The 13,287-nt window shown below is 38.3% G+C and overlaps 1 protein-coding gene across 6 annotated transcripts in view; it reads left to right on the forward strand.

The window, feature by feature from the left end:
• The window catches only part of MITF (melanocyte inducing transcription factor), a gene marked incomplete at its 5' end in the record, with an annotated part of 224,489 nt that overhangs the window by 199,467 nt on the left and 11,735 nt on the right, over positions 1–13,287 (forward strand). For 3 of the 6 annotated variants that reach the window (XM_082662713.1, XM_082662711.1, XM_082662714.1), the window contains 3 exons: positions 4,373–4,490; positions 7,170–7,244; positions 12,718–12,793. In XM_082662713.1, coding sequence (XP_082518839.1) covers positions 4,373–4,490; positions 7,170–7,244; positions 12,718–12,793 — 269 coding nt within the window. The remainder of the gene's footprint in view (positions 1–4,372; positions 4,491–7,169; positions 7,245–12,717; positions 12,794–13,287) is intronic. The other 3 variants (XM_082662710.1, XM_082662712.1, XM_082662715.1) reach the window with 1 other exon arrangement.

The raw sequence follows: 13,287 nt of genomic DNA on the forward strand, positions 1-13,287 counted from the left end.
TCCTAAGGGAATTGGAGTCTAGAAATAACTATTCTGAGAGCACAAGGGCCCTCTTGTACCATCACAAACAAAGAATAAAAGTCCCAGTTTACTTGTGCTAACAGTGCTCAATTGATATTCAGAGAAGGGGACCATCCAGAGAGAAAAAATAATAACATTTTACAATTATCATTTACTTGGAAAAATATTCATTTTGGTAGAGCTGAGCACTGAAGAACTTGATTCAGACCAAGTTTAGGGCACATACCCACGTGTGTCTACCTTCTCTTTATTTGTCCTAATTAGGTTGCGGCTTTCATCTGTCCATTGTGTAGCTTGTGCACTGGAAGTGAAATCTTGTCCATCAAGTTAATGTGCTAGATAAAAACTCAGCAAAGACACAATATATCCATGTTAACAGAAGATGCCTCTTCCTCTTCCTTAGCTCCAAAGGTGTTATTTTGACCTAATTTCGATGTTAACTGTGTTTATGAGGGGATTTTTCTAATTCAGATGGGGAACCACAGAATCATTTCTTAAATTTGCATGGCTAGGAGACTCATTTCTAATTAGAAAGCCATATTATTTTAATCAGTCTTCCTCTGAGTAGCTTCAACAAGTAACAGTCATTAATACAAAGAGCATAAGCCATCATTTAGAGCAGAGTCTTTCAAACCTTGGTACTATTGACATTTGAGATGGATAATTCTTCGTTATGGAGACTGTCCTGTCCATTGTAGGATGTTTAGCAGAATCCCTGGCTTCTACCCACTGGATGTCATTCGCACCTTGCCATCCCACTATGACAACCAAAAGTGTCTCTAGACGTTGACGAATGTCCCCTGGGGAAAGGGGCAAAATCATCCCCAATGAAGAAGATTTAGGGTAGTGAGTGGTCACTTTAGCTCTGCAGATCCCCTTATTTCTGTGCTTAGATCTGCATTGCGGTCCAATAAATTGGTGCAGTGGTCAACGGGATGCTTGGCAATTAATATGGCAGACAGTTTTGTTGATCAAAGTGAAAATTAGCTTGACTGTCCAAAAACTGTAGACTGGGTATACGGTACTTTCCGGAAAACTATATTCCTACACATAGCAGTTTGTCAGTCACTTAAGAAGCAGGTACTCTGTTTCACCTACTTTTTTTTTTTGTGGTACGCGGATCTCTCACTGTTGTGGCCTCTCCCGTTGCGGAGCACAGGCTCCGGACGCGCAGGCTCAGTGGCCATGGCTCACGGGCCCAGCCGCTCCGCGGCATGTGGGATCTTCCTGGACCGGGGCATGAACCCGTGTCCCCTGCATCGGCAGGCGGACTCTCAACCGCGGCACCACCAGGGAAGCCCTGTTTCACCTACTTTTATCTCGTTTACATTTTACAAAACCCTGTGAGATGGGTGATATGATTGCCACTTTTCAAAGAGGGACGTCTCACCTCAGAGAGGTTAATATCATATAGCAGGTCAATGACAGGCAGGTTCTAACCCGGGTCTCTGACTCCTAAGCCCAGGCGGTAAATGACTGTACTGTGAATTTCTAAATTTGAGTATCCACACTTGGTTAGTGAGCACCTGGGTTTTTATTTGCTCAGGTTTAGTTGGAGATTAATTGAAAAGTGCAGTTTCTAATTGGTTATCATCAGCAGGTTGATCCTGCCCCCCCAAATACTACAATTAACATGCAATGTGAACCTCCGATCAAAAATCTCCACTCAGACACAGCGAGACTTTCCTTTTTGTAGAGTCAGCAAGATAAGCTACACAAAGTGCCTTTCTACTTCTGTGCCTGGCTCAGAGTAGGCGCCCACAAAATTAAATTTTCCCCAGCAAAATATTCCAGCAGACTCTCCGCTGCCCACTCCTAACCAGCAAGTATTGGAAAAGCAGCCAAAGCAGGAAGTCTTTTAGAGAACTCTCCAGAGGGTTATCAGCTGCTTTTTCAACTGGAAGTAATGAGGTTTGACCTCGGTGGAGTGCCCGATAAGGCATCTTGTTATAGAGATTTTAATTCATCTCTCTTTTTGGTCAGCACTGCTGTCAGTCCAGGCAATCTTCTCTGCAGTTTTTAACCCCTTCCCAATCCATTCCCTTCTGGGTTTCCCCCACTTCCACCCCACTTTTCCATCCATCTCTCTCCCCATCTTGGGTTTGTGTCTCTCTCTTCCTGTTTCCATCCTGCCCCTTGTGTCTTTGTCTCTGTCTTCTTCCTAGTTTTTGAGTTTTTCACCCTCTTTTTCTGTGAGTCTGCATTTATTAAATATATGTACATATAACATCTTCCTTTACATTGTGGTTAGAAAATATATTCTTGTCCTGGAGAAGCTTATAATAGAAGATATCTGTTCAATATAGATCCAGTGATGACTTAGAGGGTTTTTTTTAAAAAGCTAGTTGCATTTATCACTTGCCTATTGTTTATCTCTAACAAATTATCATAATAACACAATTACATGCTTTGCATACAATTTGCATATGAAGCATAATACATATGATCTATATTTCTCGAGCTATGGAAACAATTGTTTTTAGCTTGTGGCATTGAATCTGAAGTCACATTCTTGGTTTATTAATACCTGGTACTTCTTCCCAAATCTAAAATTCCAGGATGGGAGGATAAAGCTTTGGAATCTAGAAGGGTTACCAGATGTCATACCAGCTTTGTAAGTTTTGACTCTCTGACTGTACAGTGCTGTATTGAGACATATGAGCACCTTTCACTTTGCTGTATTAAGTTGGACAAGAATAAAACTGAACACACACAGGGCAAGGCTGACCCTGAGAAGGTGACCTATTTCGTATAAAACCACTAAGTGAAATGACAGCTAATAATCAAAGTCACTTTTTTTTTTATCAGTTCCTTAGCTAGAGGCCCTTGAAATGTGGTTCAAGGGCATTTTACATTATCACAATGCATTGTTCATATGCATATGTATAGTAAGATATGTGTAATCCATTTTATGTACAGAATTTAGATGCTGTCTTCACAAAGGAGCAAAAGACTGAGTGGAGAAGAGAGATGTGCCCTGCTGATCTGTCTGTGCTACCTGCCCCCAACCCCAATTATATCAGAGCAAATGTCATATTAACGTGTTGGAAAATACCTTATTCTGTGCACAGCCCACCCCCATCTCTCTAGCTAGGAGTTTAGTTCATAGAGTATTTATTTAGAAGCCATGATAGGAATACAATGGCTGATGGCTACCCATGAGGGGAAACACATTTGATTCTATATTTCATGGTGTAATTTCATCTGTATGTTAGTGGTTATTTGAAAGAGTGAAATGTGTTGTATTGTGGTACAGCCTTTACCAGGTACCTCTTGATTACTAAACAGTTTAATCATACTTAAATGTTATCTAAATTTACTTTTCTCAGATTCGGAGTGTATAATCAAGTAAGGGAAGGGCTGAATGACATAAAATCTCACCTGGTAATAATAGTTACAGAAATTATTTAAGTTAAGCTGGAAATGGGAAGTGTCTGCCGTGGAAATAGTGAAGCCACCTATTTCCCAGCAATTAATATTTAGAACTTTATTTCAGGGAGTGGCAAGAGGAAATGTCTTGGATCTCTTTCATCTACAAAAACGGGTGCATCAAACTCATGACAGGGAACTAGTTACAGGAAAATGCATATGTTGCAAAGGGAACTCATTGTTGGGAAAAAAACAGGTTCATTACTTGAAAATATTCAATTCAGAACAAGAGACAAACACTCATAAGATAGTTTAGGAAAGCTAAATATTTCTTTCATTCTTTTTCTTTTTTTTTTTTTTTTTTTTCCAAACGTAAAGTTTTGTTCTTTTATGAAAGCCAGTGGGCTCCCTCTTGTGGCTTTGTGAAAGATTTCAGTTTCAAGGAAAATAGCTTTTTCGCAGTAAGGAAACCATTTCTTTTCAAGTAAGAAAACACTGTTAATTGCTTTTCCTTATAAAGAGAGAGAAAGAAATAAGGGAGAGAGGAAGAGAAGGAAGGAAAAAAGTTGACTTCGATGAAAAACGTGATTTGGTAACAAAGCCATGTCACATATAACCCTACCTATAATAATAGACAATATTTACTGGGTGTCTTCTATAAGCTACTACATGTGCTAAATAATGAGTTCGCACGTTATCCTTTGTCTCCATGCTCAAAATAAACCTATAAGCTGGGTAGCAGAGTGATTTTATGGGCGTGAGATTCTGCCTCCTTTCCTGTCACTAAGGGAAACCCCCTAAGGAGACCATATATCTGTGAATGAATGAAAAGGTAAACATCTCATCTTTTCCTATGTTAAAAAATATCTTTTTACATCAGATCATTTCTTTTAAATAAAGTCTGGAATAGGATATGGGTTTTAGCTGAATAACTTAGGAATCGTTCAACAATTCATTTCCGTTACTCTTTTTCTCTCTCTAGTTACCTGTCTCTGGAAACTTGATTGACCTTTATGGGAATCAAGGCCTGCCACCACCGGGCCTCACCATCAGCAACTCCTGCCCAGCCAACCTTCCCAACATAAAAAGGGAGCTCTCAGGTAAATACCCAGCAAAATCTCTTACTAGAGATTTTCTGTTAATTTTCTGGTAAGCAAAGTTATCCAAATAGTGACCTCCAGAAGTATTTCCAACTCGCAGACATACTTTTTTAGGTCTATGCAGTGGTTAAAACATTGAGCCATATTTTAAGATAGAGGATGTATCTTTGAAAATCTTTGTTTCCAGTATTTCTTGAGATACTGGGAATCAGGCTGCTGTAACTCCATGACACCCATTATTGTGTCTATGGCTGCTGTCCCCTTTGGGGTGAGGGCAGCAGGCAACACTTTCAATTATGAGATGTCTCTCCCCATCTGGTGTTTTCCTTAGTTGCTCGGCCCCTAGAAACCTTTGAGTTTGAGAACCCTGGTCTGAATTTTCCTTTGACACACATTCAAGCCCACAGTTGGGATAGGGTAAGAATATATTTCTTATATCTTCAGATGCCTCCTGTTATTTTTGCTGTATCATGTGCAAAAGAGTTATTACATGGAGTGAAAAAATAAATCATCAAATGGAGCAATGGGTATCATTTGTTCTTGAGGCAAGTGTGAAATTACCTATTTCTCCATTTTTGTTTAACACTTTAGGGAAGGCCTTTGGCCAGTAAAACATGATGAAACTATATTAGAACTGGTATTCCAACATGCTGGGTTTTATGGCCTTCACCTCATCCCCCTTTTTGTTATTTGATCCTTGCATCCTACAGGATTGGGTGAATAGACTGAGACTATGGAATATAGATTTGGTGCAGAAAATTCCTCTTCTGTTCAAGGGTGTCTTGAAAAAAAAAAAAAACTTCAGAAAATCGTGGCAGGAGAAAGAATTTTTTAAAAAAATCATTGATTTGGTTTAAAAAAAGATGATTAATTAATACATAAAAACCATCAAAAGCCAACAAACAAGTAGATACTGTACATGAAGGAAAAGTACAATGAAGTCTTAGAAAAGATAGCTAAATGAAATCTGTATTAAATAATGGTAGAATATGGTTAGAGTGACATGTGTAAAGTTCCTGAGTACAAAGTGGAGTTTTGAATTATGTATATGATTGTTTCTTCAAAAAGAAAAGAAAACAACAGAAGCTGGGGGTAGGAGGAGGAAATGGGTGAAAGGGATATACATTTATTAAATTTTTTAAAAAGGCAGATATAACAGACAATATACTTCTAGAGTCACTGGTATCTTAGAAAATGACCAGTACAGACTGGACAAGGGTAAAATGGCAAGAAAAGGAGAAAAGGGACAGGAAATGAGGTTCAGACCACTGATAGTTTGGGAGGTAGCCTAACGTAGACAAAACAGAATAGGCTTGGGAGTCAGCAAATCTGACCTAAGAGGAAAAAACATTATGAAGTCCAGTTTTCCCACCTGAATTAGGGTCCAGTCAGGGATTGGAACAGGAAAGCTGTAAAATAATTATCAGTCAAGTACAGGCAAGCAGCTACTAAGAGAGGAAAAAACTAAAGAATACCCTAAGGCTGCAGGGGAGTGCCCAAACTTGGAAGAGAACCCTCCTCCCCAAGGCCAAGAGGCCAGCCTCAGTGGGAAGGATGTGGTTGCCGCCGCTAGATGGCAAAGGCGTTCACTGGTTGCCTTGACCAGGGTTGGTCCACAGTTGGTGGATTGAGGGTGACAGGCAGAGAACCACAGGGTGGGGTGGGCAAAAAGAAAACAATAAAAAAGTTAAGATACTGAAGTAGAGGGTGTGTGAATAAAAGCTGCCTGTCATGCTTCTATGTGAGAGGTAAAAAAAAAAGGAAATGATTTGGATTGATCTTCCTAACTGAAATAATTCAGCTTCTGAATTATTTATCTATCTATCTATATAAATACATATAATAATAGCCATATAATAAATATATGCTATAAGTAATGCTGAAAAGATTTCTGTTTTGAAATAAAGTTCTGAAATGATAGTGTGACGTTTTGGATATCACTTCTGAAAAGGAAATAACAGAGGTTCCTGAATCCCGGGATTAGTGAAATAACATTTTTTTCCTTGTTTTATTTTGCTCTCTGTAAGGCGGAAAGTAATCCCTTATCACAGAGATCTCACCAGAGTTGCTATGCAAATAAACTTTTCCAAATGGAGTTGCTACTAAATGCCTCTGTACCCTATGCCTATTTTTGTTTTTATAAACTCAGACTAGTAAGTAGTTGCCCCTAAGAGTCATTGAATCATTTCATTCTAGCAGGTTCTGACAAAACCTGGCTCCAAGTTCTTAAATAATGAGTTCATTTCCATTAATCAGTTAGAGATCCAATTTGGAAGCCTCTCGGCTTAGTTTTCATACCTTCGTAACAGATCAAAGAAAGACTGAAAAGATCTATTGCCTGAAAAGAAAATTTGACTCCTGATAATACACTATGAACAGCAAATTCCCATAGTTTCTAGTTATTTATTTTTTTCTTATTTGTACCTGTATGTTTACAGTCTGTCAGACATCTTTGTTACTGGTCTTTTGCCATTCTTTAGAAGCTGAGTTTTTGCATTTATTTGATATATGTTGCTTTTGGAAAAAAATTCAAGCCTTTTAAAAGTCAAAAATTTTACAACCCTATTTTTATTCAAGTCATATAAGTGTCCATTTCTTTAGAAAATAGGTGTTTTGTAGTTTACACTGTGGTGTGCCTTGAACAATTCTAATTTCTAATGACTTCATTCACATGCACAGCGCATATTTTTCCCACAGAGTCTGAAGCAAGAGCATTGGCCAAAGAGAGACAAAAAAAGGACAATCACAACTTGAGTAAGTTGGTTTTATGTTCATTATATTGGAGTCCATGTTTCCCGTTATATCAAAAAATTTCCAGACATTTTGGAGGAAAATTGGTTTCACCTGTTAAAGGTACATTTTATAGAAGAAAATTGTTTTCTGGAGAGACCAAAGTATATAATTTTCCCTGTATTTTAATCTCAGATCAAGTTGAATCACACACACACACACACACACACACACACGTTTTCAGTATCTTGAGGAGTTTGTTGTTTTGTTTTTTTGGGGTTTTTTTTTTTTGGTAAGAGGGAGTCTTGATCCCCACCTACCCAAATATAAGTTGCTCACACTGGAACTTATTTAAAAAAGGGGATTATGGGATCACTTTCTCCAGTGAGATTTAAAAGAAAAAAATTAAACATCTGGAGGGGAGACATTGGGTGACATGAGGAAGCCTCCTAAATTTCTGACTTTACCTGTGACTTAAAAAAGAGGTTTTCTAACATTCAAAATTATTTTTTTTTTACGTGCTTAATTTACTCTTGGTCACATCTTTAAGCTTTTTCCTATGAAAAGTTAAGATTTTTTGTTTCATAAACAAGTGAAAGAGGCTGAAAATAAGAAAGGGCTTGGGCTTGGAAGTAGAAAATAGTTTGTGTGTGTATGAATTTCTCATCTCTTGCCCCCATCCTCTTTTTCTTAAACTGATTTTTAAGGATATAAGTTATGTATAAATACTTTGTCCTTATAAAAATGATAGAATAAGGCCAGAGTTCTCTGATTCCTAAAAATAATCATTGTTGGGTTTTTTTTCAATTTGCTGTTTGTCTTTCCAACCTCTTTCCAAGTATTTAAGAACATACACCCTTACACTTGCATGCAGAGGTTATAATAGAATGGTTTTGTGTATGATTTAACACAAACAGTATCGCATTGTCTGTATCTGTTACTGCCTGCTTCTTTAGTCACCAGTATGTCCTGAAGACCTTCTGCTGTTATTCATCTAGATCTATCTACTTTTAAAAAGCTGTTGCATAGTATTCCCCAGTGTAACTTGTGATATTTCATAATCCTCGTACTGCTAAGTGTTCATGTTGTTTCTAGTTTCTCCCTATTATAAACAGTGCCACAGTGAACATTTGCAGACATGCCTCTCTGTGTACAGGGGAGTTTGTTTCTCCAGTTTAAATGCTAAGAAATGGAATCACTAGGTCCTTGGGGGAAGGAGGTTGTGTGTGCGTTTCTTCTTTTAATAGATCCTGCCCTTCCCAGTTCCTGTTTCACTTAGAAGAAGCTTTCCTCATCTTTTAACCAAGAGATTTCAACTAATATTTCTAAGGTCTCCTCTGACTTCAAAGTAATTTTACTGTAAGATATTTCTTCTTTTAAAATACCTTAGAAATGAGATAATGATAATTTCTCCTAACTGAAATGTGGAAACTAAGTTGGATGTTGTGAAAAACATAATCCGCCTTTACTTAGTCACCTAAACTCTCAAGTTCAGGGTTGTCCGTAAAGTGTAAATATGATCAACTCTGAGGGCTATAAAACAACCTTGAGATCTCATTGAACTGTTGGAAATTAATACTCAAGTTTCACTTGCCCATTGGCATAGCTTTTCCTCTTCTAGGAATTTATCTTGTAAGAGTCCTTGCCAAAATGGGCAAAAGAATACATTCATTTATTCACTCATAGCTACTTTTTGAGCCCCATTATGTACAAGGCACTTTTCTACAGAAGTGAACCAGATAGACAGGTCTCCCACCCTGAGGAGCTTACATTAGAGTCAGGGGCAGACAGAATAGATGAGCGGTCAGATACACGCAGGTCGTTTTACAGCTTCGGATAAATACTGTGATAGGAGTAAAAAGTACACGCGAGCATTGGCAAAAATAGTCATTATACCTTTGAAAAAGAGGGAGAAATTGGAAATAGTCTAAATATTCATCAGTAGAGGATTTGTACATAAATCATGGTACATCCTTATGAGGTACACTCAGTGCCTCTTAAGAAGAATGGGGTTGATCTGTTTTACTTGTTTACAATGTATTACTGAGTGAAGAGAGCAAACTGCAGAATAATATGTATAGGGTCCAATTATGTAAAAAAGAAAACACTGTATGTGTGTGTGTGTGTGTGTGTGTGTGTGTGTGTAAGAAGATCTAGGAGTCAGCCTTGTCATTGACAGTTTCCTCAGGCAAAAAATGTTGGGTGGTGTAAAGAGTTTGCTTTTACTTCTTTCTGTATACATATTTGCATGTTTTGCAAATTTTTGCAAGCTCATATCACTTTTATAATTGGGGAGGGTAGGCACTGAATTAAAAATAAAATGCAGTACATACAAATGTTGACGATGAAAGGTGTCAACAGTATGCTGCTGAGTGAGAAAAGATAGATGCAGAATGGTTTTTAGTGTAATTCTGCTTTAACAGTGTCATTCTTTATTCAATACATAGTTGTTGGGGGCCTACTGTGTGCTAGGCTCATATAGGTACTCGGAATGCCTCAATGAATAAACATACAAATAAATAAACAAACAAAAGTATGCAGATATTAGATGGTATAGAGCTCTATAAATGAATGGAAGACAGAAGTATGTAGATGTTAGGTGGCAGAAAGTTCTTTGAGGAGACATAGTGCAGACAAGGGGGTCAGGATGGGAAGTGGTGGTTCACTCCTAAATAGGTAGTCAGGGAAGGCTCATGGGTAAATTTGAGTCACCTCACCTGAGGGAGGTGAGGGCAGAGCCATTCACGTATCTGTGGGAAGAGTGTTCCAGGCAGGTGGAACAGCAGTAGAAAGTCCTAAAGTGGGGAGTGTGTCTGGCTTGGTTGAGGAAGAGCAAGGCCCATAAGGCTGAGGGTGGGGGGAGCACAGGGGAGTCACTGTAGAAAGTGTGGTCACAGTGGGAGATGAGTAGAAATGAGGTCAGAGAGGTGGGAGCCCCCAGATCCTTGGAGGACGCCTTGAGGACTGGGTTTTTGTCTCGGTGAGAGGGGAAGCGATAGGAGGGTTTTCAGCAAGAGATTGACAGGCTCTGACTTATGTTTTAACAGCTTCTGTGTTGTAGTTAGACTAACGGGGGTAGGTAGTGATGGGCATGGGTGAAGCAGAGATACCACTCAGGAGGGTTGCAATAATCCAGGCAAGAGATGTTGGTGACTTCTATTCAGGTAGCAGTGAAGGTTTGAAGTGGACAGGTTCTGGCAATATTTCAAAGGTAGAGTGAGCAGATTTTGATGATGGATCAAGTGTGCGATGTATTGATAAAAGAAATAGAGGTACAGAATTGATGCCAAGGCTGGCCTAAGCAACTGGAAGGATGGAGTTACAGTAGATGAGCTGAGAAAGCCCGTGGGTGGAGCTTTTTTTTTTTTTTTTTTGTGGTACGCAGGCCTCTCACTGTTGTGGCCTCTCCCGTTGCGGAGCACAGGATCCGGACGCGCAGACTCAGCGGCCGTGGCTCACGGGCCCAGCCGCTCCGCGGCATGTGGGATCTTCCCGGACCGGGGCACGAACCCGTGTCTCCTGCATCGGCAGGCGGACTCTCAACCACTGCACCACCAGGGAAGCCCGGTGGAGCTATTTGAGTGGGAAAGACCAGGAGCTCAAGTTTGGAATGCTGGGGCTGCCTGTTGGACCTCCATATGGAGACATCTAGTAGTCAGACTTATGAGTCTGGAGTTCCAGGGAGATGACTGGGCTGCAAACACAAGTATGGGAGTCATCAGTGTATATGTGGTATTTAAAAGCATGAGACTAAATGGGGTCACCCGGAAGTGAATGTAGACCGAGTAGAGTCCTGAGAACTGTGTCCTGGGCGCACATCTAGGCCACGTGTGTGTTTATTCTTAGAACATAAAAATAATCACAAAGGATATATAACAGATTTTGCAGTGGTGGTATCTGGATCATCGGGGATTTTTATTTCATTTCATGTGTTTCAGTATTGTTTGTTTTTTTTATGATTATTATATGCTTGGAAAAAGTAAGAAAACATGGCATACTTCAGAGTTTGGGGGAAGTTAGCTAGAAGATCAGAGGTCCAAAAATTTCTTCTTCAGAGCCATTTAGCATCACTTACTGTTTCTATTTTATAAAAGTCTGATAATAAGACAGTATTATACATAACTGATTCAATCATAGAAATAATCATTCAGCTAAGAAAAAATGCAATATATATTGAGAAAGTAGTGAATAATATTATTTACCTAAGTGTGCACAATATTAGTGAGTCAAATATAAATATATGTTAGGTTTTAATATGTGTAAAGTAAAATATTAATATCTTTAATCCAATTTATTAGACTTTAAGTTATTTGGAATTTATTTGTCAGGCTAGGTAAATTAAAAACATTTATTAACTCATATGCCTACTGTTTCACCCTCCTGTGAGAAGATGATAATTTAGTTGAACATACAGCTGGATTTATAAAAGAAGAATGCTGTTAGGATGCATGGTACAGTTAAAGATGCTTGACTTCTAGGATTATCGTAGTCAGTACTGTCGCCCCCGGACACGTCTGCCTATTGAGCACTTGAAATGTGACTAGTCCAAATCGTGGCATGCTGTCAGTGTAAAATAGACACTGGATTTTGAAAAGTTAGTACAAAGAAAAGAATATTAAATATCTAATTTATAAATTTTTATATAGTTTACATGTAGAAATTATAATATTTTGGATAGACTGAGTTTAATAAAACTATTAAATTACACCTCTCTCTTTTTCCTTATTTAATGTGACTACTAGAAAACTAAAAATTACATATGAAACTTGCATTATATTTCTCTTGGGCAGTACTGGGCTAGAGGAGGGGTTTTTGTATGACCTGTAGCCTAAGAATGTTTTTTACATTTTTAAATGGCTTTAAAATATCAAAATGCGAATAATATTTTGTGATATGTGAGAATTATATAAAATCCAAATTTCAGCATCCAATGTTTCTTGCTAGTAAACTAGATACAAAAATTGTATCTAGTTAATATTACTACATTTTGAATTCTCTTAGCACAAAATTTGTGGAAATCTGTTTTCTCTCTTGCTGTGTAAGTACCTAATAATATGCTTAATTTTGCTATTTGGCCCACAGAGTACTCACTATCAGGCCCTTTGCAGAAAGCTTGCTGCCCCTGGTCTGGAGGATCAGGGCTGAGTACAGGCTGTTCTCCACTTATTGCTGGGTGTCCTTTTCAGGTCCCCAATATCACCAAGGTAGTTTTGTCATTTGTAACTGAGGATGGTAACTCCAATTTCAGGAGTTACTAGAGTCAAATGAGAATTTACAATCTCAGGACTTCGTAAATGATAAAGCTCTATACAAAGCTAGCTCATTTTTTAAAGGGCTTTATCCTCAGTACCAAAACTAGGAGAATAACCAGGAAATACAGATTCGTTTCTGTTGTCCTGACTCAGCAGAATTAACATGCACATGCCTTTAATGAGATATGCTAAATGCGTACATGTCACCATTACTAATAGCCCTTTCCTGTGCTTTTTTCTTGAAGTTGAACGAAGAAGAAGATTTAACATAAATGACCGCATTAAGGAACTAGGTACTTTGATTCCCAAGTCAAATGATCCGTGAGTACAATTGCATTGTATATTTTTTCGTACCTTAATGTTTTTTCATATGTTGCAAAAAGCACACAGTTATAAAAACTAAAGAAGTACCCCCCCTCCCTTTGTTCCATTTGTGAATACTTCTTACGCCTTTCTTTTGACATCTGAAATTTCGAGAGAAATGAACTGAAATTGAAATCTGAAATTTCGAGAGAAATGAACTGGATTGTTCAAAAGTATTATTGGACATGAGCTGTTCAGCTTTGGATGTGAGGAAGTGACTTCCTGAAATCTGAGAATCCTTGGCAACTAAACACCGAACTACTAAAAAAATTCTTTTTATCAGTTCATGCAGGACAGAGATTTCAGTAGCTGATAAAGCAAGATTTGTTAGCTATTTGTTTGCCAACAAACTCATACAATATCTGTAGGCATGGAGAGCTGATATTGGAGATTTCAAGTTTAACAGTATTCAGCAGACAAAAGGTCAATTTTTTCCCCAAAAATTACATGCC

This window comes from Grampus griseus, assembly GCF_964374135.1.
Source record: "Grampus griseus genome assembly, chromosome: 10".
Lineage (NCBI taxonomy): Eukaryota > Metazoa > Chordata > Mammalia > Artiodactyla > Delphinidae > Grampus > Grampus griseus.